Source organism: Rhagoletis pomonella, unplaced genomic scaffold (assembly GCF_013731165.1).
Source record: "Rhagoletis pomonella isolate Grant_MI unplaced genomic scaffold, Rhpom_1.0 Rhpom_scaffold_00004, whole genome shotgun sequence".
NCBI lineage: Eukaryota > Metazoa > Arthropoda > Insecta > Diptera > Tephritidae > Rhagoletis > Rhagoletis pomonella.
Genome location: NW_023458558.1, coordinates 2603992 through 2619823, shown reverse-complemented (window position 1 = coordinate 2619823; position 15832 = coordinate 2603992). Strand labels below are relative to the sequence as shown.

Here is a 15832-nt window from a genome sequence, read left to right as displayed (position 1 = left end):
AGCTTATAGTTTGAGCATTTCTATTTGTATATATTCCTAAATTTAGTAGTTCTTTTCGGAATATAATCTGTGGTTCATGTAAATGCAGTTCATGTTGCAGGATTTTACCCGATTCTTTTTTGTTCCGTACGTTTTGCTGTTACTCACTTTTTATTCTCACTTCAGAGAGTGATTTTGCTGTTTGACCATTTTCCAGGATTTTACACGAAAAGTATTGGATCAGAGCTATTATATCATCCATACATATGCATATTATACATACATATATTCATGTACTAGATTGCCCTCACCCGCTTCGCTGAGTGTATGAAAATTCTACGTGCTACATTGAGTAAAATTTATTTCAAGAAAACTCAATTAAAAAACAGGAGGTTTAAAATTTGTTTAACCATCTTCAAAATATTTTCAAACTAAAACTTTCTTAAACATCTCACTTGCCATACTTTTTCAATTAACTTATCCCCTGAATTTGAGCTTTTAAACAGATGGAAACCTCTTACATGTAGTTTTGAAATGAAGCCCTTTCAAGACCATTTTGATTGACACCCATATTGTAATAATTCATTTAAATTATTGAATAGTTTGAATTTAAACTTTTAAACAGTTGGCAACCTTTTTAAACCTCTTTCGTCTGACACTGATATTTGTGATTAACATTCAAAACCATTTAGATTCATAACAATCTTCTATAACAATATATATGTATTTTGAAAGCCGTTTTTTATGTGTTCGCAAAGCTCGAGTGCTCATTGTCATATCAGCATCCGGTTCTTTTTAATCTGCAGGTGGCCTTTAAGGGGTCTCCACGTATGAAAAACAAAGTGACGGTAAGTGCAGCAGTGCGTCAAAAGCACTATACACCACTCAAAAAAATTAAAGTTTAATAAAGAGGCTATCAAGCAACGATTTTGGTGCTTTCCATCGAAATCAGATAAATTTTCGTGGACCTCCATTTACAACTCAAGGATCCACATATTTTCTTCACGTCGAGTATTCCGGGGATCCCTGGGGGTCCACCTGGACCACTTTGGGAATCACTGCTTTAACTAAATCCATAAAAATCAAGGATTCAAACTAAATATAAAAACATTTAGAAAAATTCAAAAAATTTTCGTTTAAATTTCGAACTTTTTATTCTGAATTTTTAGAACAATTGAAAGTAGGGAGTTTTATAGCAAATAATATTTGAGTACAGCCAATGTACTACTTAAAATTCCCGTTGATTTGTTTACATTTTTTGCCGCCAGTCTTTTGTGTTTTTTTTATTTAACAATTTAAATTGATGAAAAATGGCGTTGATTTGATTTTTTTGCGATCATAGTGTAATACCTGTAAATTTTTTTTTATATTTAAATATTAATTTAAAATATTTAGGCAATCAAAAGCTCTTCGGGATTCCAGTAAAATGAGTTTTCAATAAAGCACGATATGCTCGCCTTATATCGATATACATTTATACGTATGTATGTAAGTATATAATAAATATGCAAAGAAATTTATAATATAAAGATAACAACAAGAACAAAAATCTACCAAAATGAGAAAAAAATTACCTTTTTACCAACCCAAATTTTTTCTACCAATTCTGGTAACATTTTACCAAAGTGGCAACCCAGGTTCGGGTGCCTCCACTTTCATTCATAAATTTCATAAACTTGTTAACTAATTCATGAAGAATGTATGTACATATGTATGTATGTAATTAACCCTACCGCCAGAACAGATCTAATCGAGTGTGCGAGAAACTGCACGAGCTTTGAGAGACGGCAATAGGCAAGTTCGACTGCATGAATCATACTCAATGAAGGCTGTGTCTGGGGAGCTACTTAACTATGCGTAACGTTAATTAAGTCCAAAGATGCTATTTGCTATTTGTTTACTAAAAAACCGCCAACTAGCAAAGGTTGACTACAAATATGTTTGTGTATGTCGAAGCGTGACGTCAAAATTTAATAACCGACACATGCTCAAATGCGCTCCAAGTGCCTCTATCGCGCTCACCGGGGCAGACACCGCCTAAAAAAGATTGCAGGGAGCATTTGTGCCTCTGCGAGTGTGTTGACAAACAATCGGCTGTCAAAAACCAAGTCAGTCTGAGTAAAGCGTCGTTGTCAGAAGTTCTTTGCGGTGACGCGGTTAACTAGAGTGTGAATTAAAAGAATTTCAAATTTCTCCATAAAAGTGGTATACTAAGGTAAAACTCCGGATTGACTACTAAGTCTGTAGTATAATTTATTTTCATAGTGCCTGCGTGTAGTGAGAAATAATGCATTTGGCTGCAGTTGGAGTGTGGCTCAGGTGTTGCTAAAGCATTCATGTAGATACACAGATAAACCACGACTAATATAGAATTCGATATGCCTGAGAATAGGTGTATGGGCAGTGACTCAATGAGTGGAATATGCGCTACCAAATGTTGCCACCTGAGTAGGGATTTTGTTTAAAGTTACCGTTTTAATAAATATAAAAGAGTTTGGAGCTCATTCCATTCAAGTACTTGCTTTAATTTTATTTTCTCGTTTTTTTTTTTAAGTGCCATTTTCTCATAGTTTTGCAATTTCCACCTGAAACGAAGTATTTTTTTGTAACTTCTTATCCAACATGTGGCACTACTGCGATCTTACCTGTGCAACTACTCATTAATTTGCTCACGCACACATACTTATAAGCCATGGCAGTTCTCTCACCTACATAGGTGCGAACGCTGTCGAAGCAATAGTTCTTTGTACTATACATACATACACACACATACTAAGTATGCCTCAACTCACTGCGCGGTCGCTGGCTTATCAGCCACCAGACTAGAAAATTTACAGAGTACAGCGCTGTGAGTGGCGTTACTTGGCTTCTACTCTTTTTTTTATTTATTTGGTCTCAAAATATTCCCCCACGTTTGCTTTTACACCTGCGAGTGATAAAATTTGTTCTTATTTATTTACAAACCAAAACAATACAAAAGTGTTTTATTAAATTAAAATTATTTCTACTTTCATATGTAGATCGCTATTTTTTGTGAAAAACTTTAAATAACAAGCGCACCATGTCGTACGGCGCCGAGAGGGCGCTTGCCTATTTGTATCCGCTGATCATTGCCACCTCTGCCATTTGCTGCATCACATCGGGCGTTGCTTGGGCCCATTGGCGTTATGTTTTGAACGCTTGTCCGGAGACGAATTGCGGCTGCATCCTCCATGGACGCACCACCTACAACAGCTTCGAGGGTGGTCATATAGCCTATTGCCACTATGCCACATACGGTCTCATCTTTCCTCTAGTGTTCGCCACCGTGCTGGGTATTTACCATGCATATCGCATCTGTATGGGCACAACAAAACGAAAAACGGGCACAACCACCATTCGACAGAGGTGAGTGAAAATCAATTTAAAGTGTTTGGAGAATATTTTTTGTTCATAAAAAAGTCAATGTTATATAGGGGAAACGGGTTTTTTTTCGAGCAATTAGCTGAGCAATTAACTCATTCAAAGTTTTCGATTTGCTCCCAAAGTGTAGAAAAAATAGATGCATATTTTCTTCTTTCGAGGAAACTACACAAAATTTTAGCACGAAATTTAAACACAACATCAGGCATAATACATATAACGAGTAATTCTGCATCATTTGCTACTTACATATAATACGCTAAACACTTTCGAAACGTTTTAGCGCCATTTCAATTTCATATTCATTTACGCCGCCTTGGGAATTTACATACCTTGTAACGGTTCATGTGCACCAGAACTCTACTCTCAAAAAAAAAAAAAAAAAAAAAAAATCACAAGATTAATTCGATATCGGATAAACCAAAACATGATAACTTGGTACACTGAGGGCCCAGTGACTGAACAGGGTACTGATGTAGATGTAGTTGGACCGAAGCTAAGTTACTCGGAACCCATGGGAAATCATATGTCAATTTTCCAAGCTGAAACATACGCCATAGAAAGATCGGCAGACTTTAATATCAGTCGAAACTACCGGAATCAGAACATTGCCATCTTGACTGACAGCCAAGCGCATATCAAGGCCCTCAAATCTCATTAGATAACATCTAAACTGGTGTTAGCCGTGCAAAAAGTCTGTTAGAATGCATTTTTAGATCTTACTATATTTTCTTTTTTAAAAGCTGGCCCTAAAGGATATAAGGATGCATTGATATTCGAGTGTCTACGAAAGGATGTGTTTCCAAATCATCGGAAGTGAACTAAAGCTGCAGACTTAAATTTGTACTGAGTCATCTTTATTCTATGTATGTATGTAAATGTTCCCCTTCTAATAGAAACTAAATCAAAAGATCTAAAGTTTTTGTTAATTTCACACAAACAAAGTTTGTTTTTTGATGGCTATGGCTAAGTGATTCGAAAAGCAAACTACCTGGGTTCGATCCCTGCCCCAAGCAGATCTAAATTAGAAAAGATGTTTTTCTAACAGCCTCCGCTCTTCGACAGGCAATGGCAAACCTCCGAGGGTACTTCTGCTATGTAAAAACAACTTCTCATAAAAATACAATCGCCGTTTGGAGTAGGCGTAAAACTGTAGGTCCGTCCCTCCCCTTTGTGTGACAAACATCAAGGCGCAAGCCACAAATCTGAGGATAAGCTCGGTCAAACACTAACATATTTTGTGTGCGCCAGTGTATTATTATTAATCCTATATTTACGGGACTCATGTGGTTGGGGAATTGCGGCCATCTTGAAAACCAAGGTGGTCAACGTTTTTTTCCTACTCAATGGAACCGACATTTTAAGTACTAAACGGTGACATATTTGTTTTCATAGTGGTATAGCAAATTTTGGCAACAAAAGTTTTCGTAGGGCATTTTAACCCATTAACTTGTACCAGGGCGGGTCTTTCTGACCTTTATTTTGAAAAATCCAGGTTAGAGGTTTAAAATTTTTCTCAAAAATTATAAAAAAAATTTCACTAGAGGTCCCCGAATATGTAAACATAAATTCATAATATTTCACTTAGCGTAATTGAATGTATGAAGTAAAACTACTTTGCGGTCGGTTGGTGTAAACACAAACATCGATGGGACATAAAAGCGACAGCACTGTTGAGCTCAAATTCCAGACTCCAATAGAAGCGATTAATCCACAGAAGAAGGGAGGAGATGGCGGGTTAGATTAAGATTAACACTTAGGTTGAAATTGAGATTAATATTAAGATTAAGAATGAGACAAACATTAAGACAATAATTGCTAACGCAACACCGAAATTTATGAACTACTTTTCGAGGGCGTCTTCGCGACTAGTTTTGACTTTCGTGGCACGTGAAAAGCGTTGGAAAAGTTTCGATGTTTCGCGGTTTTCGAGCCAATTTTAAGTTTAAAGGAATCCCGCAAGAGGTTTTGTTTCTACCAAAAAATTTCGCCTTTTGATTTCCCCTTTCTCTTGTCGTGTTCGATTCTAAAATCAAGCCAACGAAAATGTTGTGTTTGTGTCTTAAAGTGGCATATTCTCCGCCTTTTGAACCTTTATCAGTGGGAAGGTTGCCCTGAAAATCGGATGATTGCTTAAAACGACAATATTTAGTCTGTTCCAATAGCAGTCCGGTTTACAGGATTTAGTCAGAACTTACAGGAAGTCGTTCCTATTGACATAAAACCTGTAAGTGGGAACACTTTTGAGAGAGTAACTGAGCAACTGTTGAAATACATACGTGCGCTAGACAAGGAGAAGAATACAAAAACATGCCTTTTTGCAAACACAGTTTGCACCGTGGAAGGGCAACATTTTTTTAGAAAAACGAAGTCACCTTAGTTTTCTCTTTATTCTCAAAATGTTTGAAGTGAAAATTTCACGCTCGGTTGGCTATAAATCCAAACTCTGATAAAACGAAAGGGCGACCGGTGGGTTGGCGGCCGGTTTTGGGCCCGATTAAGATTAAGATTTAGGTTCAGATTTAGATTAAGGATTTAAATTAAGATTAGAATTTAGAAAATTGTTCATTATTTTGCAGAAAAATACTCATATTTCATACATATATACATATATGGTGAACTATACGAGTGATAGGAATCGGCATACAATTTTTTTCGGATATATTTGTCTAACGGTTTTCTCTATTGAAATTTCAATTTAAAGTTTTTTGTAAACTATCTTTTTTTTTGGTTTTCTAACCACTGAAAATTTTTATTGGACTATGTTAATGACTGTTGCTGCAACTATTGACGCTATTAAATTATTTCACTTCGTAAATTCGTTGGTTAATCTATTTAATTTCAGCTTCGTTGGCAGCTAATTTAAACTTTGTCAAAGGTTAATAGCCACAAAACAAACTCCCCACTTATTTACCTACATACATACAGATGTACATACACATGTACATCCGTATATGTGTGTATACGAAGAACCACTTCGATCTGCAGATGTGGGTGGAAGTAAAGGCATACAATCATATATATGTATGTATGTGTTTAATTCAATTTAAAATGATACACTTTTTAAAATTTCGCTGACGCCTTAAGTGTTGATCAACATGAATAATCGAGGCAGTATGGTAACATCAATTAAGTGTAATTTTGTATAGGTATACATACACTTGTGAGCAACTAATTGAACTAGCGACATTTTGCCCAGTTTTTCTTTTCTCATGTTGCTCTAAAATTTATCTGCCATTCAAGCACATTTTTGAGAAAAGAATTTTTATTTAAAAGGCAGAGTTTTATGCAGCTTGAGAAAATGGCTCTTAACGCATAAAATTTTTTTTTTTTATAAAAGTCTAGTTCATTATAAAAAAAGCACATTTCAAACTATGTGCAAAAATTATAAAAATTCAAAAAATTTATCTGCTTTCAAACACAATTTTTGAGAACAAAATAACAAAATATAAAATTCAAAACCTAGATTTTTGTAAATTCTGAAAAGAATTTTTGAAATGTGGATTTATATGGTGCTTGTTATATATGTATGTATGTATGAGCTTGACTTTTATAAAAAAAAAAAAATTATAAGCGTTTAGTAAATAAACAAAAAATTGTTAAGTCTGGGCAAAATGTCACTAACTTAATTAAAATACAAAAAATATCACTCATTTACTAAAAGACTGTCATGACACAAAAAAAACGAAGTTTTTAAGCAAATAATGCACAATGACTCGATGCATCATGCTTCCTATGGTATAGAAATTTCGCGCTAAAATCCTGTGTAGTTTCCGCGTAAGAAGACGATATGCATTAGTAGTAAAAGTATTAGGGTGGTCTGATCGATGTATTAAAAATTTGGTATCATACAAGAGTGATTTGCGAAAAAAGAATGTAAAAGCAGCCTTCGTCTTTGGTTTGGAAGCTCATATGTATGTATACTCATACGCCGACAGGCCTTTTAAGCTTTCATAGGACACACAAAAAATTAGTGCATATTTATACACCATTAGCTACACCTAATATGTATTATTATCTACAATATTCACAGATCTGGTGACATGATTGTGGTGACTGCCGAATCAGAGTTAACACATAATGGAATATCGCCCTATTACTGGACACCCGCTGCTGTCATCTCTTGTGTGATGACCGTTTACACCTTAATCTATGCATCGATCTATACGGATGGCTTTCGCATCACTTGCAAACAGTATAGCGAATCATTGGTCAAAGACATTCAAGGAGCTGGCAATATTGTGCCTGTTATAAAGGGTCGATTGTCTTGCGGGGCAATCTTCGATTTCATGGACTACTTGGTGGAGACCATTTCCTATGAGCGGCGTAAATATGGGCGCATCAATACTGGAGCATGCCTTTACATGACACTCATATGCAGTTGGTTGACTATATTCTTTTGGATTATTGTATGTGTAGTGAACATTGTACAAACACGTCGCACACGTTCGGAGCGAGTCTGATTATGGCTTAATTTTCTAAATGAAAATAAACCAGTCAATTATGCGCATGACATTTGAAATTCAGGAAGCAAAATATAAACAAGTGCTTGCATTTGCCATTTTTACAACTAAAACGTCCACTTACGAATTATTATATAGTAAATACAACACCAAAAGTATTAAGTATTGCATACTTTAGATGAGAAATGCAGAAACTTAAATTCCACTAATTTTATTTATGACATTTATACATATATGTATGTAAGTAAATAAGTTATAATTTTTAAGACGACAACGAACGACATTTATGTTTAAGTTTAGATTTGAAATACATATGTATGTAAACAACATTTAAATTTAATCAAAAATTTATTCCATTCTTAAAAACTTAAATAAAATATTTTCAAAGATTTAACTGAGTTTGAGGCCGTTTTTTATTGAAACTATTTATGAAACAACAACAACAATTTATACATATATACATAAATAGATATAAATTGAAGAGGTATGCAATCATCACAGTACATTTTTTATTCCCAATGACCCATTAAAATACAGGAGAGCATTTGGAGGTAAGGAGTGCATGTGGTCTCTCTCTCTCTATTTGGACACATTGTATGTCATTATATTCAGCTAGGGCAATGATGGCAGTGCCTTGAGCGCTGCCTGACTGTCGCTAAGGATTATAATTATTTCATTCCAGTAACGTCTACGTAAGTAAGTTAATTTCTGCCCACTGGTTGTTAGTATACACCTCCGCTTGAAAGATACTCGGGAATCCCATGGTCACAATTAGCCTCTACATGCCCCTGCATGATGAAGTTGCTCCAGATTGCCTTGTTGCAGAACTCTGTTTTGTATTTGCTACCTTATTTATGTCATCCCTGGGAAAAGGGCTAGTGAGAGCTGGGGTTGTAGCCTCTCCATATTTCCAGTCGTTAGAACCTTACCTCTTCCATAACCATCTCTTGCAAAGTTTAAGACAGTTCGCTTGCCTGCCTGTTCTCAGTGATGGTAAAGCGGGCTTATCGAGGAGCACTTACAACAGGGTGACGCAATGCTTGGTTTGTAGTTGGACGAGGTATCTCCGGGTTGCGGTAACGCCCATCCAGCCAATCGCAAATTGAATAGGTTCTTTGTCACCATCCAGTCTGGTGGAGGGGGTCTGTTCTTGAGGACATCAGTAATTTTTTTAACGGGAGCGGTATCCGGAATGCGGGCAAAAAGCAGGGCAAAGGCCATCTTTGCTCTCTTTATAGGAACAATTTGGTGTCCTAATCGCTTGCCTAATTACTGTTGTTTCTCTTGCTAATGCTTTGTGCAGTCCTTGCCCTGCAGAGGTAGGTGATATATCCTCACAGAACGTTCTAAAGCCGATTATTTTGGCTTTCTACTTTTTTCTTACCTCTCACGACAACTGGAATTAAAAGCATTAATTCCAGTATGTATTGCAGGCTTTTCCTTTGGGGCGACCCTTCCTAATTTAGCCCCTATCGTCAACCGAATAATTCTGTGGTCAGATATGGAAGGCTCTTCGCGACCCATCGGCCGGAGATCGATCTTTTCAATTCAATTTCCTAATGGTAATGTTAAGAACTTCCTCTCTGGCCCTGGTAAGAAATGTTGGCTTAAGGCCAACATTATGGATACTAAGGTCTACACTAAATGCTATACTCAAATAGAGACTCACCTCTAAGATTCGTTTCTGTACATCCGTACTCCACATTGTGGGCCTTTGCATCAAAAGCCGACGACAAACGGAAGTCGCGGGAACGTCGGAAGTAATGTCGCTGTTGTCGCCTGGGAAATAGGCCGCAGCAAAGGCGATGTCTGTAGAGCTGTCACCAGCTTTTAATGTCGTCCGCGCTGTTACCAAATCCTGTGTTAAGAACTCTGTGTTAAGCCTCTTGAACGAGAGGTCCCAAATAACCGTATTTTTCTGGGGGTTAAAGCTTCTTATACGGTCTTTGTAGGCTCTTGGATGAGTAGATGCCCAGGTATTCCATGGGAAACCTGCTCGCGATGACTGCGTAAGCAGTCGGCGCTTGATGCAGATTGACTTGGGCTACTGCTTAGTGCGGTGGTGGGATCTCTTGAGATAGTCGACGCCGAAGAGCCTAGGTTCGCTCTCGCGCTGTCCGTCGAGCTCTAATCTCATATCTATTCCCTCTAGCAGCGCCAGTGTAGAAGGCACTTACTGCATTTGGCGAGTGTCGAACGGCAGGGGTATGGCTCAGTGGGAAGTGGTGGTTGTTCTGGTGCTTGTGGATCTGGCATTGGCAGAGACTCCACAGAAGGGGCAGATGTTGATTTCTGACGCAACGGCCTGGCAGTGATGAAGCTAAATCTATAGTCTAGTCTTAGGTCTGCTTTCTCTACGCTGCTGGATATCACTCGCCACGCAGATGTATGTAAGCCTTCGTTCTGCGATATGAGTAGTCCCATAGCATACTCTTCTGGATTGCTAGAGCTCCCGGGTAGAAGCACGGTAACATTTTCCAGTGGAGAAATGCGGATGCGATCACCTTTAAAGTACTCGTCCACAATTGCATGCTGAAGTTCAGTAAGCTCCTCTGAGCTCAGTGCAACAGCAGGAAAGTCACTGGGAAGCACCTCCAGGCGAATGCCTTGGAGGACATCCGAATAGCTAGGCTGCTGAGATGCTCTCCCTTATCTCTGCTCTGGGTCGATGAGCGCGTGGTATTGGGAAATGAAAGTATCGTATTGTACAATTAAAAATTGGTTCTTTGTATAAAATTAAGTCCACTTTTTTATAAAAATATACTGTTGGATAATTATTCGGAGCGCCCTAAATTGTTTCTCCATGCATGATAAAAACATAGTAACTGCCGTCCCTTAATTGGAGCGCTAAGCTTTACGTTATCCATTGTCACCGTGTCAGCGCGCGCTATCCCCAAATCAACGCGTCGTAATTTTTGACGTTTTCTCAGGTCCTCTCGTTTTTATTCTCGTTTCCTCTTTCACTTGTTTGTCCTTTCCATACAAATTGTATGGGCATGAGGATTTTTGACAGTTGCTTGGCGCTTGACGCGCCAATTTAGGGATGGCAGTAAGGTAAAACCGTTCTCTCAATTCGTCGGCCATGATATTTTTTTTTAAGTTTGCCAATATTTTAAAATAATATAAAATTGAGAGTAAAAAAAAATTGTTCAAAGTTGTTGTTGTTTGAGATTGAAAATGAGAATGTGTGTGCTTGTGTGTAAAATTTTAAAATTAAATTGCTTGCAAACGTCAAGAATTTGAAAAATTCCTCTCAGCGGTTCTACCTTCCAATTTTTTATCATGTCTCCATGTTGGCTATTTAACATAACTGTCATACCTAAACAAAAGCGTCAGCGTTGTCTGGCTGTCAAAAAATTCTCACGCCCATACGATTTGTATGAAGCATACCGAAACAACGCTGCGCCAACGCAGAGCGGTTGCAAAATCCGATTTTGACAGGGCGTTAGGTATTGAAGTTGGCTGCAGAAAATGGCGAAACTGTAATTTTCGTGTTACACACAAACAAACCTATGCATTTGACGTAGCGTTGACGCTTTTGTTTAGGTATGGCACTTCGGTGCTAACGCAAGGCGTCAAAAACCGCTCCGCTCAACGCTTTTGTTTAGGTATGGGAGTAAGAGTCAGCTCTAACATTAACATGTAGCATTAAATGAAAACTTCCAAAACTACTCAAAAAAACTTATGGAAGAACATCTTTTTTGTGGAAGTTTAACAACGTGGTACTGCTGATTTATGTTCCTCTTTTTTCGAAACATATTTTGTTTGAATACCCTTTTCATGTATACAGCGCTCAATATCTTCACTTCTCTTCCCTCCATGCCCTCTTTGATTGAGTATGAGTAGTTTACAGACCTTTAATACATACATACATATGTATATGTACATACATAATCAGCCACATTGCGAGTGTCGTGTCGAATGCAAGTCGTTTATCTAGAGTCGAGTCGTATCGATTCGACTAGCCAATACTGTATTAAAAGCTTATTCCAGCACGATAATGGCAATGTGGTATAACTGGATGCATTCAGAAATGCATCATGCCAAAGCATCAGTCTCTTTTACTTCTAAACTACAACTGATGGAAATGCCTTATGGTCTGATTACGCATACTTCGCATAACTTCGCACAACTTCGCATAAACTTCAAACTGTAATTTTGTATATACTTTGTATGTATTTTGTATGTGTTTCAAAACTTAGCGATCTGTTGAGTTTAGATTTTGCTTCACATTTTCTTAAGTTACATTTTTATTACACTGGTACAAATGGTTGTGCAAAGTTATGCTAAGTATGCATAATCAGACCTTTATTTACGCAACTAAGTACCAATTAGGCACTTAACCGTGGTTGCGCATATTGCACGTTTCCATCAATTATAGTTTAGAAATAATTGCGTCTGATGCTTTGGCTTGATGCATTTCTGAACACACCGACTGTTTAATTTTTGTCTAATTAACGACGTACGCAATGAGGCTGAAAAATTTACTTGCATAAAAGGCGTAAATTATAAAATTTACATTTTATACATTTACATTTTTACATATTAGAACCTCCAAGAGGCTTTATTAAAAACTACAATTAAACATGGGACCTGAGCACCACCTGCACAGCGAGGCCCAAGTGCTCCCCGTAAGGGAACACAACAAAATGCTCTGTAAGCAATTTCTGGTGGGGTGTCACAGAAGTGAACACCCTAACAGACCGTTGCTTCAGGGGGAGCCTCCGCCCAGGCACGTCAGGGGGCACCTATTCGTGTACAAGGACGCAGTCCAACAGTACGTAGACCAACCATTGGACCCGACGACATACAGACGAGCCATCAACGACATTCATAGACAGTCAGTCACCACCTACCTCGACTCTCGTCCTATGAATGCCGTAATACGAGCCCAATCACCACCTGTGGAAGAGACGGAGCTTCAACTGCCACGAGAGACCCGCGTTACCCTGGCTCAATTACGGTCCGGATACTGTAGCCGCCTCAACAGCTACCTGTCCAGACTCGACCCCAATATCCCCAATGAGTGCCCGGCATGTGGAGAGTCCCCCCACGACACCAAGCACCTCTTTACATGCCAGCTCAATCCGACTCAGCTAACACCCCTCTCCCTCTGGTCCGAACCCATGTTGTTGTCGTTGTTGTAGCAGCATACAAATTCCCCAAAGACTTTTTGGGGAGTGTTGCTGGAGTGACAGTCCTTGGCCAGATATAAATCTGGCCGTTCCGGTCCGAACCCATCGAAACAGCTCGTTTCCTGGGCCTCCCGTTAGTTGAGCTTGACGAAAATGATTGAACGTAGACCCGAAAAAGGCGGGGCTTAGTAGTGCCGCTACAACAACATCAACATGGAACCAGTTTTGTGTCTGCCTTAGATAGGTTACCGGGATAGTTTGATTAATAGGGGATTACAAAGGGAAAATACGAGAATATTTAGAAGACGGAAAACGATATTCTTCATAGAAAGCGAAATAAAAGAGTGAAGCAAAAATGTGTATCTTTTAAAGCATGAATTAAATACATTCGTGTTCTTTTCCTGTACTCGCACTTGTGCTGCAACCTTAAAATGTAAAACATTCCACAATTTTCCACAAAAATTAAATCGGAAAGTATGGAAAATATGCTATATATATAACAAAAACAATTAAAATTCAAATCAAATGCACGCCTTGCAGTTTATATGACGCATTTTTATTTTCCTCGCATAACTTAAGTTTAATATAAATTTAGCTTACAAATAAAAAAATAGTACTCGGTAAAATACTAATACATAACAAAAATCGGGCATTTACTAGAAGCAGAAAATATGTATAAGACATGTAAACATGCAATTTTTTGGGAGTGTCTATTTACACGCGCCACGGTAGAAATTACCGTAGGATATTAACGAGCATGTAGATAACCTCGGATCCACACTAATTTTTGCCGTAGATCCACTGTTAAAAAAAAGACAGTTATTCGCACGCTTCGAAAATCACTATAAACCCACGGTAATTTTTCCGCGGATTTACGGTAAATCGACGGTAATTTCTACCGTGGAACTACGGTAAAAGTTACCGTGGCGAGTGTGTATAGACACTGCCAATTTTTTTATCTGCACATTTTTCGCTATGAAAGATAATTCAATTAAAAGTATATAGATCCTAATCTGAGTCATCATCGTCGTCATCAGCGCCACCATTAGCTGTGCCAGCAGCAGGCTCCGGATCATAATAGTGCAGTTGCTTGCGCCACACTTTTATCAATCCGTCGAATGTACGACGACTATATTTGCCATACTTATCCGGCGTTCGTGGATGACTACGATTGCGTTTGCGTATCGGCACCATTTCTATGTAACGTTCATATGCCACTGTATTCTTACCATACTCAATTTGTTTTTGTCGGCGGGCTAATATAGCAGGATCGTTCTCCACTTGTTGTTCTTTGGAAGTGCTAGATCCATAACTATTATAACGTAAACGTTTTTGTAAATCATATTGATATTTGCTCTGATTGCTTGTACACTTAAAGGTGTTATGGCCGTTAACACCTTTTTCATCACTACCTCCATTATCACTATTCGAATCATTGGGACTGTCTGAGCGACTATCATTACTAGGTGTTTGCGAGTAGCGACGCTTGAAAGGTGTTTTAAGCTTGTCCTCTTTCAATAAACGCTCAAACTTCTCTTCATTGACGCCTTCGATAAATTTCAACGATATTTCACGATCTTGAGATGTTGCAGGTTTCGAATCCATACTTTCTTGATTCTGTATCACGTCGTTTGACGAATTTCCAAGGCTATTATTACAAGGTAATTCGGCGCTGCTATCGAGAGACTTACGCTAACAAAATATACAATCATATTAGTAGGAGTATTAAATTTGTTTGTAAAGTACGTACCCCAGAACCGTCCTTTTCAGCATTGCGCATTTCCTGTGCCCACGAACCATGAAATGAAACAATCGAAGACGCAGAAGAATTAAGACTGCAACCGGCCGTACTTTTTCTTAAAGGTGATCTATCTCCCGACATTTTGCTACAAAGCATCACAAAAATATAATTAATTTATTACCCGTGAACGTGCCGATACAGCCGAAAATGCCCAAACTTCTGTGTTTTCCGCGCGCTTTTCCTTGTTTTGTTATTCTTCTTCTTACTTTTGGATCTGATCACAATGGTAAGTCGAAGCAGTGATGTTAATCTTAGCCAATTTCCCTTGACCGAAAAAATTATTAGCTGGCCTATTCTGCGGGTAACAAAAAATTTGTTACCGGTATATAAAGTTCCTGTCAATTTTTAATCAAAATAGAGAACTATTTTGAAATATGAGTGTTTCTACGCTCTAGAAAATAATATCTACAAATTCACATACGTGGTTTTGCATTTTGTTGATACGCGGTTTTGCACTTTAAACGACGATATGTATATCGATAACCGTTCTGTCAATTTGTGCCAAACTCGGTACGGTTATTGTTCTTGCCACATAAAAACAAAACGTTGAAAATTATTGAAATCGGACTAAAATTACGGCACCTTTTCATGTAACGGTCAATTTCAGAAATGCTTGAAACTTCTATATTTCTATATGTAAGGACACTAATTTATTCCTATTAATATTTACTCAAAATAATACTAACAACAATCCCTTGAAAAGAAGTAACAATATTTGGAATTTTGGTAAATGGGCGTGATACCGCCCACATATGACTACATAAGTTTATCTCGTTATGTCTAACTGAACGTTCTATTGAATAATAATCATTTCTTGCTTTTTGTGAAAAATGACTTGTGCTTTCTCAAGGTTTAATAGTTGCTTTAACTAAACGGTTCTAAGTTAATTCATTCGCTTCTAATTTAATTTCAGAGCATTAAATAATCGGCCTAGTAAATAGGATTTGTATGACTGGGCTGCTGGGTTGGTTTCATTAATTCACAGTAAGAGTGTATATAATCATTATATGGCCCCTAACTAGCACAAATAGGTTGCACAAACTTGGACGTGG

General features: G+C 37.8%; 3 protein-coding genes across 3 annotated transcripts in view; 1 reads left to right on the top strand and 2 right to left on the bottom strand.

Annotated features, from left to right (window-relative positions):
* Positions 1-9710, bottom strand: part of LOC118736814 (F-box/LRR-repeat protein fbxl-1) — a 54100-nt gene extending 44390 nt beyond the window's left edge. The window contains exon 1 of the mRNA XM_036466866.1: positions 9514-9710. The gene's annotated coding sequence lies outside the window, so the exon portion shown is untranslated. The remainder of the gene's footprint in view (positions 1-9513) is intronic.
* LOC118736815 lies at positions 1636-8190 on the top strand. The gene is made up of 3 exons (XM_036466867.1): positions 1636-2194; positions 3000-3366; positions 7415-8190. Exons 2-3 carry the CDS (start codon positions 3041-3043, stop codon positions 7842-7844), a joined length of 756 nt encoding a protein of 251 aa, XP_036322760.1. The 5' UTR covers positions 1636-2194; positions 3000-3040; the 3' UTR covers positions 7845-8190.
* Positions 9711-13494: 3784 nt separating the features above from the next.
* On the bottom strand, positions 13495-14990 carry LOC118736812 (histone RNA hairpin-binding protein). Its single transcript, XM_036466862.1, has 2 exons — positions 14730-14990; positions 13495-14671 (listed from the first exon to the last, which is right to left on the bottom strand). Exons 1-2 carry the CDS (start codon positions 14874-14876, stop codon positions 13988-13990), a joined length of 831 nt encoding a protein of 276 aa, XP_036322755.1. The 5' UTR covers positions 14877-14990; the 3' UTR covers positions 13495-13987.
* Positions 14991-15832: the final 842 nt, after the last annotated feature.